We start from the raw sequence: 22214 nt of genomic DNA, 5'->3' as shown, positions 1-22214 counted from the left end.
CTAGCTGCGGCCAAATTCATCAGATTTCAGTCGGACAACATCACGACTGTAGCCTATATCAATCATCAAGGAGGAACACAGAGTTCTCTAGCGATGATGGAGGTAACCAAAATAATCCGATGGGCGGAGGATCACTCTTGCCATCTCTCAGCAATCCATATCCCAGGGGTAGAGAACTGGGAGGCGGATTTCCTAAGTCGTCAAACTTTTCATCCGGGGGAGTGGGAGCTCCATCCGGAGGTATTTGCCCAGCTGACTCAGCTATGGGGCACACAATAATTGGATCTGATGGCATCCCGACAGAATGCAAAACTTCCTTGTTACGGGTCCAGGTCCCGGGATCCCCAGGTGGTACTGATAGATGCTCTAGCAGTGCCCTGTTCCTTCAATCTGGCTTATGTATTTCCACCGTTTCCTGGTTGCCAGAATCAAGCAGGAGAGAGCTTTGGTGATTCTGATAGCGCCTGCGTGGCCACGCAGTACTTGGTATGCAGACCTGGTGGACATGTCATCTGTTCCACCATGGACTCTGCCAATGAGGCAGAACCTTCTAATCCAAGGTCCGTTCAAGCATCCAAATCTATTTTCTCTGCGTCTGACTGCTTGGAGATTGAACGCCTGATTCTATCAATGCGTGGTTTCTCTGAGTCGGTCATTGATACCCTGATTTAGGCTAGAAAGCCTGTTACCAGGAAAATCTATCATAAGTTTTGGCGCAAATATCTTTGTTGGTGTGAATCCAAGGGTTACTCATGGAGTAAGATTAGGATTGCTAGAATTTTGTTCTTTCTCCAAGAAGGATTGGAGAAAGGATTATCAGCTAGTTCCTTAAAGGGACAAATATCTGCTCTGTCTATTCTTTTACACAAACGTCTGGCAGATGTTTCAGACGTTCAAGCATTTAGTCAGGCCTTGGTCAGGATCAAGCCTGTATTTAAACCTCTTGCTCCGCCATGGAGCCTAAACTTGGTTCTTAAAGTTCTTCAAGGGGTTCCTTTTGAACCTATGCATTCCATAGATATTAAGCTTCTATCTTGGAAAGTTTTGTTTTTAGTAGCTATCTCTTCGGCTCAAAGAGTTTCTGAGTTATCTGCTTTACAGTGTGACTCACCTTACCTAGTTTTCCATGCAGATAAGGTGGTTTTGCGTACCAAACCTGGGTTTCTTCCTAAGGTTGTTTCTAATAGGAATATCAATCAGATATTCTTGTTCCTTCTCTGTGTCCTAATCCTTCATCAAAGAAGGAAGGTCTGTTGCACAATCTTGATGTGGTTCGTGCTTTAAAGTTCTACTTACAAGCAACTAAAGATTTCCGTCAAACATCTTCATTGTTTGTTGTTTATTCTGGTAAACGGAGAGGTCAAAAGGCTACGGCTACCTCTCTTTCTTTTTGGCTGAAAGAATTACTGCTCATTCTACTAGAGCAGTGGCTTCCACATGGGCTTTTAAAAATGAGGCTTCTGTTGAACAGATTTGTAAGGCGGCGACTTGGTCTTTGCTTCATACTTTTTCCAAATTTTACAAATTTGATACTTTTGCTTCTTCGGAGGCTATTTTTGGGAGAAAGGTTCTACAAAGCAGTGGTGCCTTCCGTTTAAGATACCTGTCTTGTCCCTCCCTTCATCCGTGTCCTAAAGCTTTGGTATTGGTATCCCATAAGTATGGATGAATCCGTGGACTCGATACATCTTACAAGAGAAAACAGGATTTATGCTTACCTGATAAATTTATTTCTCTTGTGATGTATCGAGTCCACGGCCCGCCCTGTCTATTTAAGACAGGTAGTATATTTTTATTTAAAAAACTTCAGTCACCACTGCACCCTATAGTTTCTCCTTTTTCTTCCTAGCCTTCGGTCGAATGGCTGGGGGGTGGAGCTAAGGGAGGAGCTATATGGACAGCTCTGCTGTGGGTGCTCTCTCTGCCACTTCCTGTAGGGAAGGAGAATATCCCATAAGTATGGATGAGTCCGTGGACTCGATACATCACAAGAGAAAGAAATTTATCAGGTAAGCATAAATTCTGTTTTTTTTTCTTTCATGATTCAGATAGAAATTTTAAGCAACTTTGTAATTTACAACTATTATACATTTTTTCTTGGTATCTTTATTGGAAAAAGAAAAGTAGAAATGTAAGCTTAGGAGCAAGCCCATTTTGGGTTCAACACCCTGGGTAACGCTTGCGCCAGTCAGCAAGTGCTACTTAGGTGCAGAACCAAAAATGGTCCGGCTCCTAAGCTTATATTCCTGCATTTCAAATAAAGAGACCAAGAGAACCAAGAAATATTGACAATAGGAGTAAATTAGAAATTTGCTTAAAAGTGCATTCTCTATCTGAATCATGAAAGAAAAAAAATGGGTTTTCTATCCCTCTAAGCAAATGTGATTCAAATTGTAAGGTATTGTAAATCCGACCATTAAAATAAGCCAATTAATAAGATTAACATTTGTTTAAGAACGAAAAATTATGATTTATAAATATGTATTCTATTTTTTCCAACAAAGTAAGAAATATTATCAGATATCTATTGACTGGAATTATTGATCCCAGGAAGTCACCCTCCAAATTTTATTGCAACAGTGTGTACTTTAGGTTTAATTACTTACAGTTTGCATTTACAGTACTAAATTAAGGCAGGCTGACATAGTGGTATAAAAACTGTTGTATGCGAATAGCACAAAGGAATAAACAAAACATTTTCTTTCCACATATCTATAAAACATTATCATATTATAATTTGCAGTTTACTTTTGCACCTTCTTGTCTTAGTTTTATGTGCTAACTGTTATAATAAAAATAAATAATGAAAATAAATTCAATATTCACCCTATTTTTTACTAGCTATATTTAATCTTTATTTGAGTTATGGTGGAGATAAAAGCATGAGATTAAAACCATCCTCTTCTGCTTATGAGAGTTAATAAACTCGAAACAACTGTCCAGAAGTGATTTGTTTTTGCTGCACTTACCCCATAAAGGGAATTGGTGTGGTTAAACACAGTACTTGAAAGCAAAAAAAATTAGATATTGTATATCTAATTTGAATATCTTACCCAGAGCTCCCTGCACATTGGTAACAATGTATACAGAGTACTTCTGGGGAAAAGAAAGCAGGGATACGTGCCTAGATTTGCTAATTTTATAATACAATAATGACTTGTTATATATAAAAAGGTAATTACAACTTTTTAGCAACTTGTGTATATTTGATGTCAATAAGTCTAATTTATCTATCTACAAACTTTATGAAATTATTTAATCTTAAAAGGAAAACATGAGGGTCATTAGTTCAATGGGAAATTAAGTCCATTCAGAGAGCACATAGTCATCTTTCAAGATAATGTCATTTATCCAGAATGTAAGTGGCTTCAGTCCTTGTTTTATTAAACAGACTATACATTTGACATCATTTACCAGTCTATATGCCCCAGGTGTCAAATTTCCAATAAATGTATTATTGATAGCAGGAACATTGTCCGGTTTGACTCGCATATGTTGTAGTTCAGTTCATTTATACAGAAATACATTAATAAAAAAATAATAAAAAATACATTATTCAGCATGGCTTTTCCCTGCTTTGAAGATGATAGTGTTATAATAAACAATGTATTGCTTTCTTTTATTTACTGCATTATGACATGAACATATTTTTAAAAAATATTTTCTTTGTAGAAAACTAATGAACGTTTTGAAGAAATATTTGGATATTTCCAGCAGAGGGGAGCAGTGTGAACCGATTCTGAGAACTTTGAAAGCACTGGAATATGTGTTCAAGTTCATTGTGCGGTCGAGGACATTATTTTCACAGTAAGCATCTTTTTTTTTTCTTTTTTTTTTTTTGAAGTACCTTGTAATTGATTAGTACTGCTATACCACTGTGATGTAGTAATACAGCTTCAGCACTTACAAGATTTATAGCTCTATAATGATCAAACATTCTATTCGCGGATGCTAATGGGAAGCAATTGTGGATTTTGTCCTAAGTACTAAAAATGTATAACACCACTGACACTTTTTCAAACAGTAAACAATATTTTATATTTGATATGCAAAGATTGATTCTAAATAAATGATTCAGAGCCTATAAAATATATAATGCACTGTTACCCTTTTTAAAAATAATACACTGGACATATAATTTCCACTTACCTCATTAAAACGTTTAGAAAACTTTAAAAATTACATGTATGTTGTTATGGTAACAAAACTTTTGCACCTGTAATATATGTGTATTTTATATGATAGATACAAATATAAAAGTATTTAAATATATTTTTGTAATATGCAGTGGAGTATAGAGGTATTGAAAATGCTGTTATTCAACAAACGTTCATGTGTGATTGTTCCTATAGTTTGTAGCAAGTCAGTTAGCAAACTCTCTCACACACACTTTTACTGTTATACACAGATCTTAAAAGTACCTTATTATTTATTTATAAAATATTTTACCAGGAAGGATACATTGAGATTTCTCTTGTTTTCAAGTATGTCCTGGGTCATTGAATATAGTAGTACAGCTACTCAATTTTTAAATATTATGTTACACCCTGTTATTGTTTTAACTATTGTTCAAATGTTTATGTTTATTTTATGTGTGGTTGTGTTTGTTATCAAAAGCATTTAAACAAAAAATTAGTTAGACAACTTACATCTCTGGAACATCTTAATTGACAACAAAAATGTTATGTACCTTTATATTCTGCTTATTCAGTTTCACTTGATACAACTAAGCTTCCTAATCTAATTTGACTGACTAATCAGCAATTTTTTGGTACCCAAAGAATAAATAAATCAGTTTTAAAAATAAATGAGAAGTATTAATCGCCTAGCAAAAACAAACATTTGATAGTAATGATGAAAGTTCAACAAAACAGAAAAGGACAGCAGAATACATCCATCTATATCTATATGCATACATAGATAACACAACAACCTAAAGAGCAGATATTTTTTGCACACACACACACACACACACACACACACACACACACACACATATATATATATATATATATATATATATATATATATATACTTATGCTTATTTTATTTATTTGTTTATCATTTGGAAGAATAGAAACTAAGGAGTGGAAAAATAATAGAACTCCAAGTCATAATAAGACAGGAGCCCATAATTTGCTATTGTAATGTTACAGAGGTAATAGAGATCTTTAGTGGAGCAACCTAGCAAAAAAAAGGATTATAAAGCCAACACATCCCTTGTGGAATTGGAACCAGTTGTAAATGTTGTATGTGAGATGTATACCCTGAAACATAAAGCTGGGGCTCCTATTGTAAAGAAGAATACAAATAGATGCGATTCCAAAATCTAAACTTATTCTGAAATACAAACTTTTTAATTAATGTTTATTTCAAAATTATAACAAATTACTATTTATGCTGCCTGTTAGCCACAACCTTCTCTGCCTGAGTCTTTGTTTTTTTTTTTTGTTATAAAATGCAAATACAATTCTATATTTATTAAAATATATAAAATATATTCTGATTACAGAACTGTACTATCTTTCTGAGGATACTTTGTATATAAAAGTATTAAAAAATATATGAAAGATATTGTTGCTTACACTTGGTTCCAGCCCCTCTCAAACTGTCACTGTCCCATTTTAAAGATGCAAGTATTCCAAGATCCAAACTATAACGAAATCCAAACGTTTTCTGGTCCCAGCTATTAGATGGAGATTAGAAAGGAATATGTCTTTTTGTTTAAAAACATAAAGGGAAAGATTACAAGTGGAACGCTAAATATTGCTTTCTTGAAAGTGATACTAGTTCTCCACTTAGTAATATCAGCGCACGCTGTTCGCACAAGTTCACAGCAATACGAACACATTGACCGAACCCTACCAGTCCCTGATTGGGGAAAAACTCACATTTATTGTCCTCATCTCAGTAAGGTATATATAATGCCACTTGGAGAGGGAGACTGTACTTACTTCAGACAATCACTCTGAAACTGCATCCTGGAGAGAAAACTATATATGCAACAAATGTGGAAACAACATATAGATAAATTGCAATGCAGTATTAAATACAAACTTGGCACCTGGGCACATACACAATGCACAAAAACCTATTAAACATTTTTAAAAAATCTTATGTATCACAATTTCTTGGGTTTCCAAATTTTTGGGCAGATAATACTTCTCACTGTAAGGTCCCTTTTTTCTGTTTTAGGTGTCTTTTTAGAAATGTTTGTGTAGTGTCCCCTTTTAGAAAAAAGTGAAAGGCCAGAATTCATATAAACATAAGACTCCCCATGCACGTAAAACAGTTGCTCTGGGTAAAGTTGGTTTGATGGTCTTTTTATATCAAGTCCTAATGCATTTCAAAGTAATAAGCAGGAAGGATTGTTAGAACATTGTAGTGAAAAACAAAATAAAAACAGCAAATAAACTATATATAAGAAATTAATAATGTTAAGTAAAATCAGATTAATTTTTAATTGTAGCTTGTTGGGATGTATATTTGAATAACTCATTCAATGGTATATATTACTTTTGATTGATGTTTACACACAAGTATTATATTGCTAACTCATTTAATGTTGATGCCATATAGTGATTATCTTCTGAGATATGCTTAAAACATAGAAATAAAGTAGCATCTTACTCAGTACCTCAATAGATGCAATTTTCATTGAGCTTATATTCAAATATGTGGAGTAAAACACATCATGCATGCCACAGAAATTGTTTAATAACATATTTGCATAATTTGAATACTCAGCAGCCAATAGAAAAAACTTATGCAAAATTGATCAATTTCTGCTGTCTACCTTGTGTGTTTGATAATATTTTTTTATTTCCTATCAAGGTCAATTTGTGGCATATGTGCAATTATTTATTATTATTATTATTTAATTTGATTAGAAGCAAGACAATAGATATAAGCAAATACCAAAAATTATCCAATAATTTCATGCATCAAATAAAAATAATTTCCATCCATTATAAATGATGACAATTTTGTACATAATAAAAAACTGATGTCTTTATTTGCAATTTTTTAAATTTAATTTATTTATTTTGCCGCTAATCATTTATCAGTTTGTATTTTTTAGTTAACTTTTAATAAGATCCATATAATTAACTGTAAACATGAAAAAACATTTTGATTAGCATATTTAATAGATTTTTTTCGCTGTTTTGTTATTTTAATACAGCCAGAAATAAACAATTTTGTTAAAATATGAACTTTGCATATGTTAAAACAATATGAAAATCCAAGATATGAGATAAAAAGTCTTTAATTAGGCAATTAGCAAAAACAAAAATTTGAAACTCCATGAAAATCAGGTTTTGTGGTAGATTACAATGCCTTTGAATCTGAAAATGACATGATTATGCAACTCCCCACTTATATATGCTATGCATCAAATACAAGGAGGTATATAAAGCAAAAGCATTCACTTAAAGGGACATGAACCCCATTTTTTTTCTTTCATGATTCAGATAGAGAATACGATTTTAAACAACTTTCCAGTTTACGTCTTTTATTTAATGTGCTTCCTTCTTTTGTTATCCTTTGCTGAAAGGTTTATCTAGGCAAGCTCAGGAGCAGCAGAGAACCTATGTTCTAGCTGTTGATCGGTGGCTGCATATATATATACTGTATATACAAATACAAAATTTGGTTTTTGTGATTGGTTCACCCAATTAGAAACCATTAGTGCGATGCTGCTCCTTCAACAAATGATACCAAGAGAATGAAACAGATTAGATAATAGAAGTAAATTAGAAAGTTGTTTAAAAATGTATTCTCTGGTCTGAGATCCGGTAGGAGGAGTTCAGGTGCAAAGGCAGGTTGACACCTGTTCTACATCTCCTAATGAGCTATTGGCAGCAGCAAAGCGTGCTCAACTCCTCAGTCCTGGGGTGGCTTATTCAAGCAATTTGTAATCAGCTACCGGTTCTCCCAAAGTGCTAAACTACCGCACTTAAAACTTGCAGTTGGGTTACATGGTCTGAATTCAAAATACCAAGAGATGCAAGTATTTGCTGCAGATTTACCCCTATCTCTATCCTGGCAAACAGAGAAAAAAAAGGGAAATAAAATAAAAGTGGCAGCGCTACCTGAAAGACCTGAGCTCTCCTGGTAGAGCAGCAGGCAGGAAGGGACTTTTCTTTCTCTAAAATCTAGACCTGAACATAAAAATATAAGCCAGCATTGGTAAATCTATCTGATCAGCAGACCCGCTACTTCGAAGTTTAAATACCGGCATATTGGAGCGGCACAGCCAACCTGAGGCGTGGTGGTGTGTTCTTGGATCCCCGTGCCTGAGAGGTCTGGAGGGGGGCGGCTAGAGACGATCTGCTGTGGCTACATTCGGGGGATCACCAGAATGGGTGGCTCCTAACTTACCTTCTTCTTGCCCTCCTTGACGGCCCGGCACCCTGACTGGCGGAGGGATACCTTCCTGAGTTCCGGAGACTGCTCACTGGAAGACACAAACAGCTGTTACAAGCCTTGCAGCATAGCTGGCGCGGAGTGAGAAGAAACTCTGCTGGAGACTTCGGTCGGTTCTTCTCTGGGCGCTTGAGATATCCTGTATCTGAAGTGCGAAGTCGCTTCGCTGCTGCTGGGGAGCCTTCTGGGGGGAGGCCCTGGCTGGAGGTCGCTTGTTAGCTCTCTTTTTCTTTGAGGAAAGGGCCGGGGCCCCGGTCACACAGTTTATCACAGTATTTGACTCTTCTCTCCCCACCGATGCTGCGTGGAGAGTTACTGAGTCAATAAGTCTACCTAAGGAATCTGTATAAAGTGCGAACCAGTGAAGACATTCTCCAAACCCTCACGAACTAGGGACAGGTATTCATTCTATGTTCCAGAATGGTGTCCTTATCTATTTTATAACACACATCTGACTTTTGCTAGAACTGCCTCAGAAAAACTCTGATTATTTATTATATGCAACTGAAGATTTAACAAAAATTTGTGTGCAGGCAAATGTTTGGTTTGATACAATTGAGCTAAATAGTCAAACTAAAAGTGGTATATCTCTGTAAAATAGCACCATTGTTGCAAGATTGGTTTTTTATGTTTTTTATTTTCTGTGTTTTTTTTTTTTGTTTTTTTTTTGCTTGGCTCTCTGATTTTTGCCCTTTTCCATTTGAACGAAATCTGGTTTAAGAGGGTGGATAAAAGTAATAGGAGAGGTGTTTGTTATCCAGTCTCCCCCTTAAAATTGGGATATAAGGGCCTTATAGAAAATAAAGTAGTAAAATCAACTGCATACCTGTGTAAAGATGAATATAACATACATGCAATAGAATTGTGATTTTTACCTCTTGCTTTGAATAGGTACCCTTTGCATTTTATCTGAGAAAATATAGGATTAGATTACTCTCATTATTTGCCCAAATCAACAAATATAAGAAATATTGTGTACAAAAATGACCATTGATTACTTGTAGATGACCCTTACTATTAAAAGAGTTGTAGTGTTGTTTAAGGCAGGGATAGTAATTCAAATTTATCTAGAAATATTCTAAGTACTCTGTAGATATTTAAAGGAAGGGAAAAGGAAAAAAAAAATGGGAATTTTTTTTTCTGATAGGGCATTTCAGTATTTGTAGACACTAAAACAAGCCATAAAGAGAATGTTTTTGCAAGTCTTAAACTAAGTAAAGAAAAGGAAAAAAAATGTGTTATTAATAGCACAGAACTTATCTCACAAAAATACCTTATTTAATCACTTCCCTCACATTCACCCCCTTTTTTGTGTGTTCCCTCCCTTTCTTTTTTTTTTTTTTTTTTTTCTCACACTCACTTATTTATGGACAAATTTTGCACTACACATTAAAACACCTCCCTCCAATATGGCTGGAAGGAACAGAGAAAAAAAATAAAATAAAACCACACCAGGAAACACAACTGACACCTCTCTCACGAGCACAAATATGACACAGATTAATGATTTAATAGACTTGCAAGCCTTAGTTACAAGTATCTCTGAGGCTCTAACACCCAAATTTGATACTCTCAAAGATGAAATTAAGCAAGACATACTTGTCCTAAAAACTGAATTCCGCCAGTTTTCAAATAGACTAGCAGAGGCGGAACAAAGAATCTCTGGTTTGGAAGACAACACTATAACTCACAACACTAAGTTAGATTCTTTAAATTCTAAACTTACAAAAGTCCAGCTAAAACTGGAAGATCTTGAGAACTGTGCTAGATGAAACAATTTTAGAATTATTGGTATACCCGAAGAAAAACAAAATGAAGATCTTGATAAATTACTGACGATAACACTACCACAATTATTACAAATTCCTCAATCTCATCCACTAATAGTGTTAGAGAGAGTACACAGACTAGGGCAGCACACCACAGAGAATGAAAACCCTAGACCCAGACCAGTTATCGCCAAAGTCCTTAATTATTAAGATAAACTCCTATTACTACAATATTTTAAAAAGAACCAGCCCATATTCCTTGGGGGAGCTAAAATCATGCTTTTTCAGGACTTTTCTGCAGAGACCTCGGCCAAAAGAAGGGACCTGGCCCCGATATGTACTAAGCTAATAAAACAAGGTCACCAAGCTACTATTATATACCCAGCAAAGTTGAAGATAACAATTAACAATAATATACATTTGTTTGAGTCACCCAGAGACGCAGAAAGGTTTATATCGCAACAGCTCCCCCCAGAATAGGTAGGAATTTACACATTTAGAAGATAAATATTAGCAGTTATGTCTTATATGATAATTGAAATATAAGTTATCATGAGGGTTCTGATACACAGAAAGGCCAGGGGTAATAATTTTTGTTACAGTCTTGGTTCTTTTATGTCGTGGTTTGTTAAGTTCTGTTTTGTTTCGTCCTGCTGTGGATCCCCTTTCTCCTCCCCCCCCCCTTTTTTTTTTTTTTCTATTCATGAGTCTTGTTGTTTGAGATGATAGACATATTAAACGGTTTTAAACTAGCCTCTTGGAATATTGGGGGCATTACATCGCCAATTAAACGCAAAACAATAATTGCATATCTAAGAAAAATACACACAGACATTGCCTTTTTACAGGAAACCCACCTAAAAATGGAAGAAGTTCTTAAGCTCAAAAGTTCCTGGGTTAATGAAGTTATTGCTTCGCCCAGCACTCAAAGAAAGGGAGGAGTAGCAATCTTGCTAGGTAAAAAAATAAAATACCAAGTCCTTCATACTAAGACAGATCCGGAGGGGAGGTTTCTATTGGTCAAAATTAAAATAGATAAGAAAATTTATACATTTTGTAATATATATGCTCCTAATGTTTTCTGCCCTCTCTTTTGGGAAAGACTTCAAGCTGAATTACTATCCTATACAGAAGGTTTCTTGATTCTAGGAGGGGACTTTAATATGGCACCGCAATATCCTCTAGACAGGTTAAGGCATAAGGGCTCCTCTCTCAGAACCAAAAGGGATAGTTTGGAATCTAAAATGTTTCTTAAGCTCTCTCAGAATCTTGGAGTTAGAGATATCTGGAGGACACAAAACCCAGATGCTAGGGATTTTACCTGCCTTTCTAAGGCGCATAAGTCATTATCACGAATTGACATGTTTCTTCTAGATGATAGACTTTGTAAACAAAGACTAGCCGCTAATAATTTTCCTATTTGTATATCGGACCATGCTCCAATCTCCATAGAGTTCTATTCGAGCATCTTAACTCCAAGATATTCTAGATTCTTCTTCCCAAATTACCTAGTCTCTGATCTTAAATTAAAAAATTGGCTAAATAATAAATTCCAAGAATACGCGTCCTATAATAGAGAATATATTAATCGCCCTATGATCTTTTGGGAAGCCGCTAAGGCCGTACTGAGAGGAGAAATTTTAGCCTATACTATCAGTAGGACAAAAAAATTTAAGACCAGAGAAAGGGAAATCATGAAATCCATCTCTAACTCTTATAATTCCTATTTACTAGAGAAAACGCCTGATAAATGGGCGCGATATACCCAAGCTTTAAAGGATAGAGATTCCTTTCTTTTACTTAAGACTTCTCAGAAAGATTTGAAATATCAAGCTAAATTATATAGGCATGGGTGTAAAACAGGAAAACTCCTTGCAAGACTAGTAAAAAGAGATAAGACTTCATCAGTGATTGACTCATTACGGGTACAGGATAGAATAATAACATCTCCAGAAGACCTTATTCAAGCTTTTTCAGAATACTATCAAGATTTATACTCATTAAAAACTTCAAATGTTCATAAGCGAGAATCTTTCTGGGATAAAATTATTTATAATCCTGTATCGGCGGACTTAGTTGAAAGTCTTAATCTTCCTATATCTGAGCTGGAGATTTCAAAAGCAATTCAAGATCTTGCTTTAAATAAAGCCTCGGGCCCTGATGGCCTTCCTAATGAATTTTATAAAATACTTTCTACAACAATAGTACCCCATTTATCTTCACTATACAATGATATTTATATTAAAGGCAACACTCCCCCATCTACTTTTGCTGCTTCATTTACAACTTTAATTCTCAAACAGGGAAAGGAGGCTGATAGAAAGGAATCATATAGGCCCATAGCACTGCTTAATACGGATTATAAAATAATGTCTTCTATTTTAGCCTCAAGACTCCAAATACTTCTCACTAATATAATACACAAGGATCAGGCAGGATTTATACTCAAAAGAAACTCATCAGCTAAGATCAGGGAACTTTTCCTTACCATAGACTATTTTAAAAATAAGGAAGAGGTGGGAGAGGGGGAGGGAGGGAACACCCCTGACTCTGCAATTATCTCAATAGACGCTGAGAAGGCTTTTGACTCAGTTCATCTTGATCATTTACTACATTCTCTTCAACAGTTTGGTATACAGGGCAACTTTCTGGAATTTGTTAACAATTTATATAAAACTGCCTCTACTAAGTTGTTAGTGAATGGCCTAACTTCCCTAAATATCTTTCTCAGAAGAGGTACTCGGCAGGGGTGCCCTCTCTCTCCTCTACTCTTTAACATCTCAATTGAACCATTTGCCATATACATTATACAACACCTTGAGGGTATTAAGATTGGTAGGAAAGAGATGAAAATAGCATTGTATGCTGATGATATCCTAATTTACATCTCTAAAACCTCTACTAATATTCCTAAATTAATAGCAATTATTGAACAATTTGGTTCTTTCTCTGGCTATAGGGTGAATATGATGAAATCTGAATTGCTATGGATTAAACAACCCAAGGACTCTATTGTCAATATTCCATTTAAATTGGTGACTGGTTCCTTCAGATATCTAGGTATCATGATCTCCTCCAATCCAGATATGTGGTATAATCTTAATATACTCCCAGTTTTGAACAAAATTAAAAAGAATTTAAAAAATTGGCAAAATCTTCCTCTTTCTCTATCTGGGCGTATCGCTTTATACAAAATGGTTTGCCTTCCAAAATTACTATATATCTTTGTATGCAAAATATCTTACAAAATACCCCTCTGATCCTTAAAACTAAGGATGTTCTTATATTCAATACTGTCTTGAGAAAATATATCTGGCAAAATAAAAAACCCAGAATCTCGCTATCTAAATTGTCTCTTCCCAGAAATTATGCGGGGTTAGCTCTGCCAGATATCAAACTCTATAATTATGTTTTTTTTATTCGTCTGATCTTGGATTGGATGACGGAGAGAGACTATGTTACCAATAATGAGCTGGAAAAAAAATATATTATATCCATATTCCCCATTAGCAGTCATTCATTGCACTAGGAGTTCTCTACCAAAAGAAGTGAAAAAAATGAAAACGATGCTTAATCCTTCACAGGCTTGGTGGAAAGTAGGTAAACTCCTTAAATTGGAACAGGAAGTATCTAATTTTATGCCGATAGCAGGCAATCCTCAATTTCAAGCGGGTCTGTATATGTCCCCTTTTCAAAGATGGGAGGTCTTGGGCTTGAACAAAATTTCTCAACTGTTAGATTTTGACAGGAAGTGTATAAAAACTTTTGGTTCTTTGAGAGAGGAGTTCAATCTCTCCCATAAGGAGTTCTTTGCCTGTTTACAGGTAAGGCATTATGCCCTAAGCTTAGTAAATACGTTTGGATGGACCTGGACATGGGGGAGTATAGAAAAATGGTTATCCTTAGTTAAAAATGGATTTATGTCAATTTCCTTTAGCTATTTAGACTTAAGTTCCCTAAAAGGCAAATTAAACTTGGAAAAAATAGCGGCTAACTGGGCAGCGGCCCTATCACAAAATCCAGGGGAAATCAAATTGATCCAATCCTCAATATCTGAGGTTACAAAGATCACTCTCTCCTCTTCTTGGAGAGAATCACATATAAAACTATTACTCATGACCATTTTTACCCCCGAGAAAGCTGTTCGATGTAGGAACTCAGACTTTAACACATGCCCTAAATGTTCCCTACCATCGGCAAATCTTATTCACATGTTCTGGGAATGTCCAATTATTCAACAGTTTTGGTCGAAACTTCAATACTGGCTCGTGACAATAGGAATCTCCCCTTTGACTCTATTACCACTACTTATTGTTTTTCTTTCAAACATGAGTGTATCACTGCGTAGTCTGCGCTCCTCCCGCAGTCCTGTGAAGTGAAAGGAGCCCGGCACAATGGAGAGTGGGCGGGGGACACACCCCTGTATGCAGCAATCCAATCAGGTAGGCAGCCTCTTCAGGCGTGACAGCCACACACGCCAAAACAGAAATAGATTAAAAGGTGCAGAGAAGGCGCCAAAACCAGGATGTCCTGTACAGAGCCAGCAAAAGCTCTAACAACCAGGCAAGTGAGCAGATCCCCATGCAGACATGTTTTGTGCACCAGGTGCACTTGATCCTGGTTTTGTCCTTTTTTAAACATTATGGAATAAAGTTGTTCTTTACTTTTTATTCTGCTGCCTAGAATTCGTCATCATTTTTTCATATGGCATAGTGCTTTTTATAGCACTTTAATTATAACTCTCCCTTCACACAGAGCGCCTTCTCTGCACCTTTTAATCTATTGTTTTTCTTTGGAAGGACTCAGAAGAATATTCGGCAAACACTAAAATTGTAAACTTAGCTATCTTAGCAGCAAGATACCTAATTCTTAAGAAATGGAAAAATAGGGCAACCCCCAGTATTCAAGAGGTTAAAAATTGCCTCAAAAAACAATGCATTCTTGAACAAATGGACACTGATCTAAATGACGAAAGGGATGTCACCTTATTTTTTAGAAAGTGGTCAGTTTTTATGAAATCTTTTTCTGCGAGTGAAATTGATAATTTAATCTACCCATTCAGAAATACTGAACTAGTCCTGCTCGGGATATGGTAATAATATATTGCCCCTTTCCCTTTTTTTTTTTTCCTCCCCTTGTTTTGTCTTGTCTTGGTTTGTCTTGTTTTGTCTTGTTTAGCCGAGTTTGGCTATGTGGTGGCTGTCCTATTTTGATTTTCTGTTTACTTAGAGGACCATGAGGGTAGGAGAGGAGAGAGAAGAAGAAATAGAAAAATAGAAAAATTTATATTTCAACAACAAAATAGAAAGATAGTGGAACATTAGATTAAAATCATATAATAAGATTATTTTGGATTGCAAGAGTTTGCAAAATACAAGAAGGGTGTCCTTTTTTTCTGTTTATTATTATAAGGTGCATAAATCTTTTGAAAAAAGGGTATTACTGATTGTTTATTACTCAGCTGCATTTTCATTTTGGTTCTTTTTTTTTTTTTTTCTCTTCTGTCTTTTTTTTTACAAATTGTTTGAAAATGTATAAATTTGTTGAAATATAACAATAAAAATGATATATATATATAAAAAAAAAAATGTATTCTCTATCTGAATCATGAAAGAAAATTTTTGGGTTTCATGTCCATTTAAGGAATTGTAAGATATTTGCTTGTGCCACTTGTTTTTCTTTAGCCGATATGGTAATGTTGACATTTCCAGTATAGGTGGTGGTTTTAACAGGCAACATTGCTATTTCAAATGACAAAATAAAGGTAACTGAGTTATGGAAACATTTTAATACCTTCCAGTTGGTAAAATGGATAATGAAGAAGATACTAAGGGGAAAAATAATGTTACAGTAAAATGTATCTTTAAATATCAAGGTAACAATGAAAATACATAGGGTATAGACAACCATATTTTTCTTTTGTTATGTGTTTACAGATCTGATGATATACTGGTTGAGTGCACAACATTGCTCTACATTCCTTTCCATGTCTTTTGTGGCATTGAATATAATGTCACAATTTATCAAGAAACTGTGATTATCATCTGTTGCTTTCATTAGTATTTACACTAGGGGCAGGGGGTTGATTTATCAAGCTGCGGCAGACAGCGGCGTACATAGCGCCGCTGCAACTTGCCTCTGACGGGTGGAATTCCGCTGCCGGAATTTAGCATTGCGCAAGAATGTAATTTTGCGCTCTTGTGAAACGCAGTCCCCTGACCCCTACTTCATAAATAAGGAGTGCAGGTTCTCTTGTGAGAGCCTGCAGTCATGGGGGGGGGGATGGCGAAGCCTTTGATAAATCGATCCCTAGATATAGCATCCGACTCCCTTGACTTTGTAAACTAGGTAGGGTTCCCCAAACAGGTTTTGTCATGGATCTAAGATTTTTTTGTTAATTGATTTGTAGAATGATTGGTGTGTAGGTAAGTGTAAGCTATATAGTGCTTTCCTTTTAAGTTTGGAGTTATTAAGGTCTCAAGTATTTGGATTTCAGGTTTGTATTTGTGGTATCATTACAAGGACATTAAACTCATAACAGCTATTAACCACTGTTATTTTGTTAGCTCAATTTAGAAGGCTTGCAAATTAAAAGAAGTTAAGATTTACACCTTTTACAAAGCCGACTGGGAACCCAAGATGCTGTAGCAATTTAGGGGTAAATGTAAATAATCCTTTTCTCTAAACTAAGCAATCACTGCTTAGAATGTTGCAGGCACAGGGAAATTTCACCATATTTGAAGTGTCATAAAACATGCTGAGGTCTGTGCATATCCTAAAAGCACTAATTAAGTCAAAATAGTTTGCATTAAAAAATGTTTAAAAATTGCTGGCAAGTATTTAAATTGTCAAAATTAAGCAAAATTACTTACCTATGCTGTCTAGAGATTTCTGACCCCCCCCCCCCCATCAGTGTTTAACATCAGAAACACAGGCATTGTATTTCAACTGAGTTCACAGCAGCTTATTTGCTTCTAATCATGGTCCAGCAGATAATGACCTGCATTCTACCAAAGCAAAGGTGGATATGGATACAGCCTGTAACGGTACCAACCGGATACCAAGGGTTAACACCAGGGAACAATGTCCTGCATAGGGAATCAGCAATTCACAACCCAGCCAGTTTTCAGGTTTTAAACAGAATGAATTTTATTAAGGCTCATATGCCCAGTATTTATGCAGGTCTGACCCCCCCCAGAAGGGGGGTTGAAAGAATGTTGTACATTAGATGGAGGGAACACGCCCTTTTACATGATACAATAGAATACCTTGCTCAAGCTGATAACAATTTAAACACAGACACACACTTGGCTTTCCTTATCATCTAGGGTCTGCTCTCTGAGGTTGATTAAACAATGGACTGTGTATCAATAACATTAATGACAGTGCACAATAGCTGAGGCTAAAGCTGAACACAGTTAACTCTTTCAGTGCTGACAGAAGGGTCTGTCACATCTACATAGCACAATATTCAGCCTATAGACAACCTTTCTCACGTTATAGTCCAGAAGTGGCTAGGTTTGCCACAATGCTCCCCCAGAACCAAGCCGGCATACACAGTCTGATCCCAACGGATCGGCTTGGGGATGTCCGGGGCAACAACTTTCGGCTCAAGTAAGCTACGGGGTGTTCTCCGCCATCTGCTCCAACTTGGCTCAGTACTGCCCCCACCCCAAACATGGAAGCGTCTCTTCCCGGAGGGACTGGGCTTGGGTAGTCACAGGGTTAACATCAGCGGGATCCATGGGAGCATAGGCAGAAACAAGGGGGGCCAAGTCATTTCCAAGGAGAACATCAGCAGGTAAGTCCTTCTTGACCCCCACATTCACAAGTCTAGCGCCCACTCCCCAATCCAAATGTACCCTGGCAACAGGTAGGCGGAACACAGTGCCCCCTGCTACCCTCACAGCCACAGTGTCTCCAGTGTGCTGTTTCTCAGGCACCAAGTTCTCTTGAAGCAAGGTCATGGTAGCACCAGTATCCCGTAGACAACTGACCTCCTTCCCATTCACTTTAACCCGTTGCCGGTTATTCCGGTGGGCAGCTTGCACGGGGTCTGCTTCATGTAGGCTGCCCCAGCATTCTGGCGCCTCTACGTAGCGGGCCACAGGCTGAGGATTATGTGGGATTCCGCCAGCGGGTCTTCTCCAGGACTGTGCTTGATTCGCTGCGTTTAGGGGACACTCTGGTCTTTTGTGCCCTAGTTGCTTACATCCAAAGCACCGAATAGGTTGTGAGTAGCCCCGCGAATTGAACCGGGCTCTCTGAGGGTAGTTCGTGGCCGGAGGCCGTGTGGTATAGCGGTGCGCCGGGGGTTGGTAACTGGCAGCTGCTGGGGTGACTGGGGGTCTGTACTCCACTCTAGCAGTGGGCAATCGGTATACTGCTCCCCCTGCCCCTCGTACTGCCACGGATCCGCCAGTGGGTGCTGTATCCGGCACCAAATGGGGAGCTATCAGGGTTAAAGTAGCTCCCGAATCCCGAAGTCCCTGGACCGACATCACCTCATGCAGAATTCCCAGGGGTTCCTCGGCTTGGGTGCTCAACACCTCATGAGCGGCTGGCTCCGTTTGGTAATGGTGAGCAGCCGCCCTTGGGGCCAGGTTCTGTCTGACCTGGTTCCAAGCTTGTCTGCTCCGATTTTGGGTGCACTCACGTGCCATATGTCCCCACTGCTTGCAGGTGTGGCATTGTATATTAGCCCGTCCGTTGTTAGGCTGTAGTCCATGGCGCCTCCTGGCATCAAAATGCTGGTCTGCTAATCTGGCTGCTTCGGTTAAGGTGAGGGGTTTTCGATCTCTCACCCATTCTTGGGCTTCTGGGGACAAGCCGTTAAAGAATTGCTCCAACAGCATCAGTTGTCGCAATTCTTCCATGGTGGTAGCTTGGCTGGCCTGTATCCACCCCTGAGATGCTTGATCCAGCTTGTGGGCCCACTCTGCATGGGAATCTCTTTCTGGCTTGCGCAGGCCTCTAAACTTGCGCCGGTATGCCTCTGAGGTAATGGCATATCTTTCCAAGATCGCTCTCTTCACTTTAGCGTAATCCTTGCTGTCCTCCCTGGGTACAGCGCGATACGCTTCCGCTGCCCTACCGGCTAGCTTGCCTGCTAGCACCGGCACCCATACGGACTGCTCCAAATCATGTAACTCGCACAGTCTCTCAAAATCCTGTAAATACCCATCAATCTCATCCTTCTCCTCACAAAACATTTTAAATGCATGGTATGGGATTTTGGGTCTTACTGGGTTGCTGAGTGCGTCCAAAATGGATTCTGCTCGGGAGGATGCATTCCGCGGACTGTGTGCCATCACGTACTCCTGCACATCTGCCATTACCACGGATAGCATATCCCGTGGTACAGGTTGGGGTAAAAATTCCAGCCTGGTCCTCATTTCCCTCTGGTATAGGGTCTCCTCCATGGCTGCTGGAGGCGTAGCGCTGCGAGCTCTGTCTCCCTCCATCAGCTCAGCAATTAATATAGCCTTGGGTTTGCTGCTGCCTATCTTTCCCCTGGCTTCTAGCAGTTCCTTTTACGTTTGTCTCTTTAGCTTAGAATAATCCATCTCCATTCACTTCGGTCCCTGGTACTCCTTCCATCTTAGTCAGTATTGTAGTAATCCCCCTCTTCCTGAGGTTACTGGCTTGTGTAGTTGCTCTTCTGGGCGATAAGATTCATTCCGTCGCTTGCCACCAATTGTAACGGTACCAACCGGATACCAAGGGTTAACACCAGGGAACAATGTCCTGCATAGGGAATCAGCAATTCACAACCCAGCCAGTTTTCAGGTTTTAAACAGAATGAATTTTATTAAGGCTCATATGCCCAGTATTTATGCAGGTCTGACCCCCCCCAGAAGGGGGGTTGAAAGAATGTTGTACATTAGATGGAGGGAACACGCCCTTTTACATGATACAATAGAATACCTTGCTCAAGCTGATAACAATTTAAACACAGACACACACTTGGCTTTCCTTATCATCTAGGGTCTGCTCTCTGAGGTTGATTAAACAATGGACTGTGTATCAATAACATTAATGACAGTGCACAATAGCTGAGGCTAAAGCTGAACACAGTTAACTCTTTCAGTGCTGACAGAAGGGTCTGTCACATCTACATAGCACAATATACAGCCTATAGACAACCTTTCTCACGTTATAGTCCAGAAGTGGCTAGGTTTGCCACACAGCCATAAAATTAATTGTGTGGGGGAAGTTAGAGCTGTACAATTCAGAAACTTAGAAGAAAGGGTTAATGGCGAGGCACTGCAGTATAAATTTGCAGGTAAAGTAATTAAAGTATATATTATTATATTTTGTCTCTATCCCAACTTGTTTTATGTCCCTTTAAGTATAATAGGGCACTCTAGTCTCTCTGGGAGGAGTTGAAACAGCACACTTTTTGGATGTATTTTACAGCTACAGTAGACAAAGAATAATACTGGAAGTAAATTGCAATGCACTTTTATTTTCCTTAATGAAACATTTTGGCTTCAATTACAAGTGGCGCTCTAATTTTTTTTTATCACTCATGAGCGCTAACTGCACTCAAGTTAAAAATATTTGGACTGTTGTTTTAGTGCAGGTATTACAAGGGGAAAGTTAAAAGATATTCTGAGATTACAATTGCGGCGCAAGCTTCAACGTAACTGCTGAAACCCGTGCCGCCCATAATTTCACCTCACATATTGGTGTATCACATATACGACGCCAGCAGTTCATAAAGTGCCGTAAGTTGCATAAACTAGCGAAACTGCCGGCGCCTAAGAAAAAAAAAAAAAAAAAATCAAATCTCCTGTAAAAGTCTAACCCGCCTCCCTAAAATAAACCCGACACGTAAAAACCCCTATATTCACAATCCCCCCACATCACAACTAATAATAAATGTATTAACCCCTAAACTGACAACACCCCACAAGGCAATATGCCTAATTAAACTATTAACCCCTAATCTGCCATTCACCTACATCGCGATTTACCTAGTAAAAGTATTAACCCCTAAATCCGCCAACATCAACATCGCAAACTACCTAATAAATGTATTATCCCCTAATCCGCCACTAACCCACATCGCAAAGTACCTATTAAAGTTATTAACCCCTAATCCGCCATTAATCCACATCGCAAAGTACCTAATAAAACTATTAACCCCTAATCCACCATTAACCCACATAGCAACAAACCTTATAAATCTATTAACCCCTAATCTGCCAAACCCACACAATGCAATAATCCTAATAAAACTATTATCCCCTAATCCGCCAAACTCCCACAACGCAAGTACCCTAATTAAAATATTAACCCCTAATCCCCTAAACCCCCACAACGCAAAAAAACTAATTTAATTACTAAGCCCCCTAACCTAACACCCACTAAATTAACCCCAAATTAGATAAAATAATAAAATACTAAATTATAATTAAAATAAGAAACCTTAGCAGGACTTAGAGAAATAAACCTAAAATTATCTAAATTATCTAAAATTATCTAAAAGGATCTAAAATTACCAAAAATAAAAAAGTCTAACATTACAGAAAATAATAAACAAAATTATCCAAAATAAAAAAATTAAACCTAATCCCTATGAAAATAAAAAAGCCCCCCTCAGAAATAAAAACACCCTCTAATCTAATACTTAACTACCAATAGCCCTTAAAAGGGCTTTTTGTAGGGCATTTCCCTAAGTTAAACAGCTATTTTGCATTTAAAAAAAATTATAAGTCCCCCACTAACAGTAAAACCCACCACCCACCAAACCCCCCAAAATACATAAACCTAACACTAAAAAAACCTTAACTACCAATTGCTCTTTTACGATTGCCCATTAAATCCCTAATCTAAAAAAAAAAAAAACACAAAAAATAAAAAAAGTCCTAAATCTAACTCCCAAATAGGTACTCACCGTTCCTGAAGTCCGGCGGAGAACGTCCTGTCCCAGGCGGTGAAGTCTTCTTCCAAGCGGCCGACATCTTCTTCCAAGCGGGGACCACTTCCTTCTTCATCCAGGACCAAGCCGGC

General features: G+C 37.6%; 1 protein-coding gene across 1 annotated transcript in view; it reads left to right on the top strand.

Annotated features, from left to right (window-relative positions):
* Positions 1–22214, top strand: part of DOCK2 (dedicator of cytokinesis 2) — a 1640323-nt gene that overhangs the window by 393743 nt on the left and 1224366 nt on the right. Inside the window, 1 exon segment of the mRNA XM_053718563.1 lies at positions 3673–3807. Coding sequence (XP_053574538.1) covers positions 3673–3807 — 135 coding nt within the window.

This window comes from Bombina bombina, chromosome 6 (assembly GCF_027579735.1).
Source record: "Bombina bombina isolate aBomBom1 chromosome 6, aBomBom1.pri, whole genome shotgun sequence".
NCBI lineage: Eukaryota > Metazoa > Chordata > Amphibia > Anura > Bombinatoridae > Bombina > Bombina bombina.
Note: the sequence above shows the minus strand (reverse complement) of the source record. Positions and strands in the feature narration are given on the sequence as shown.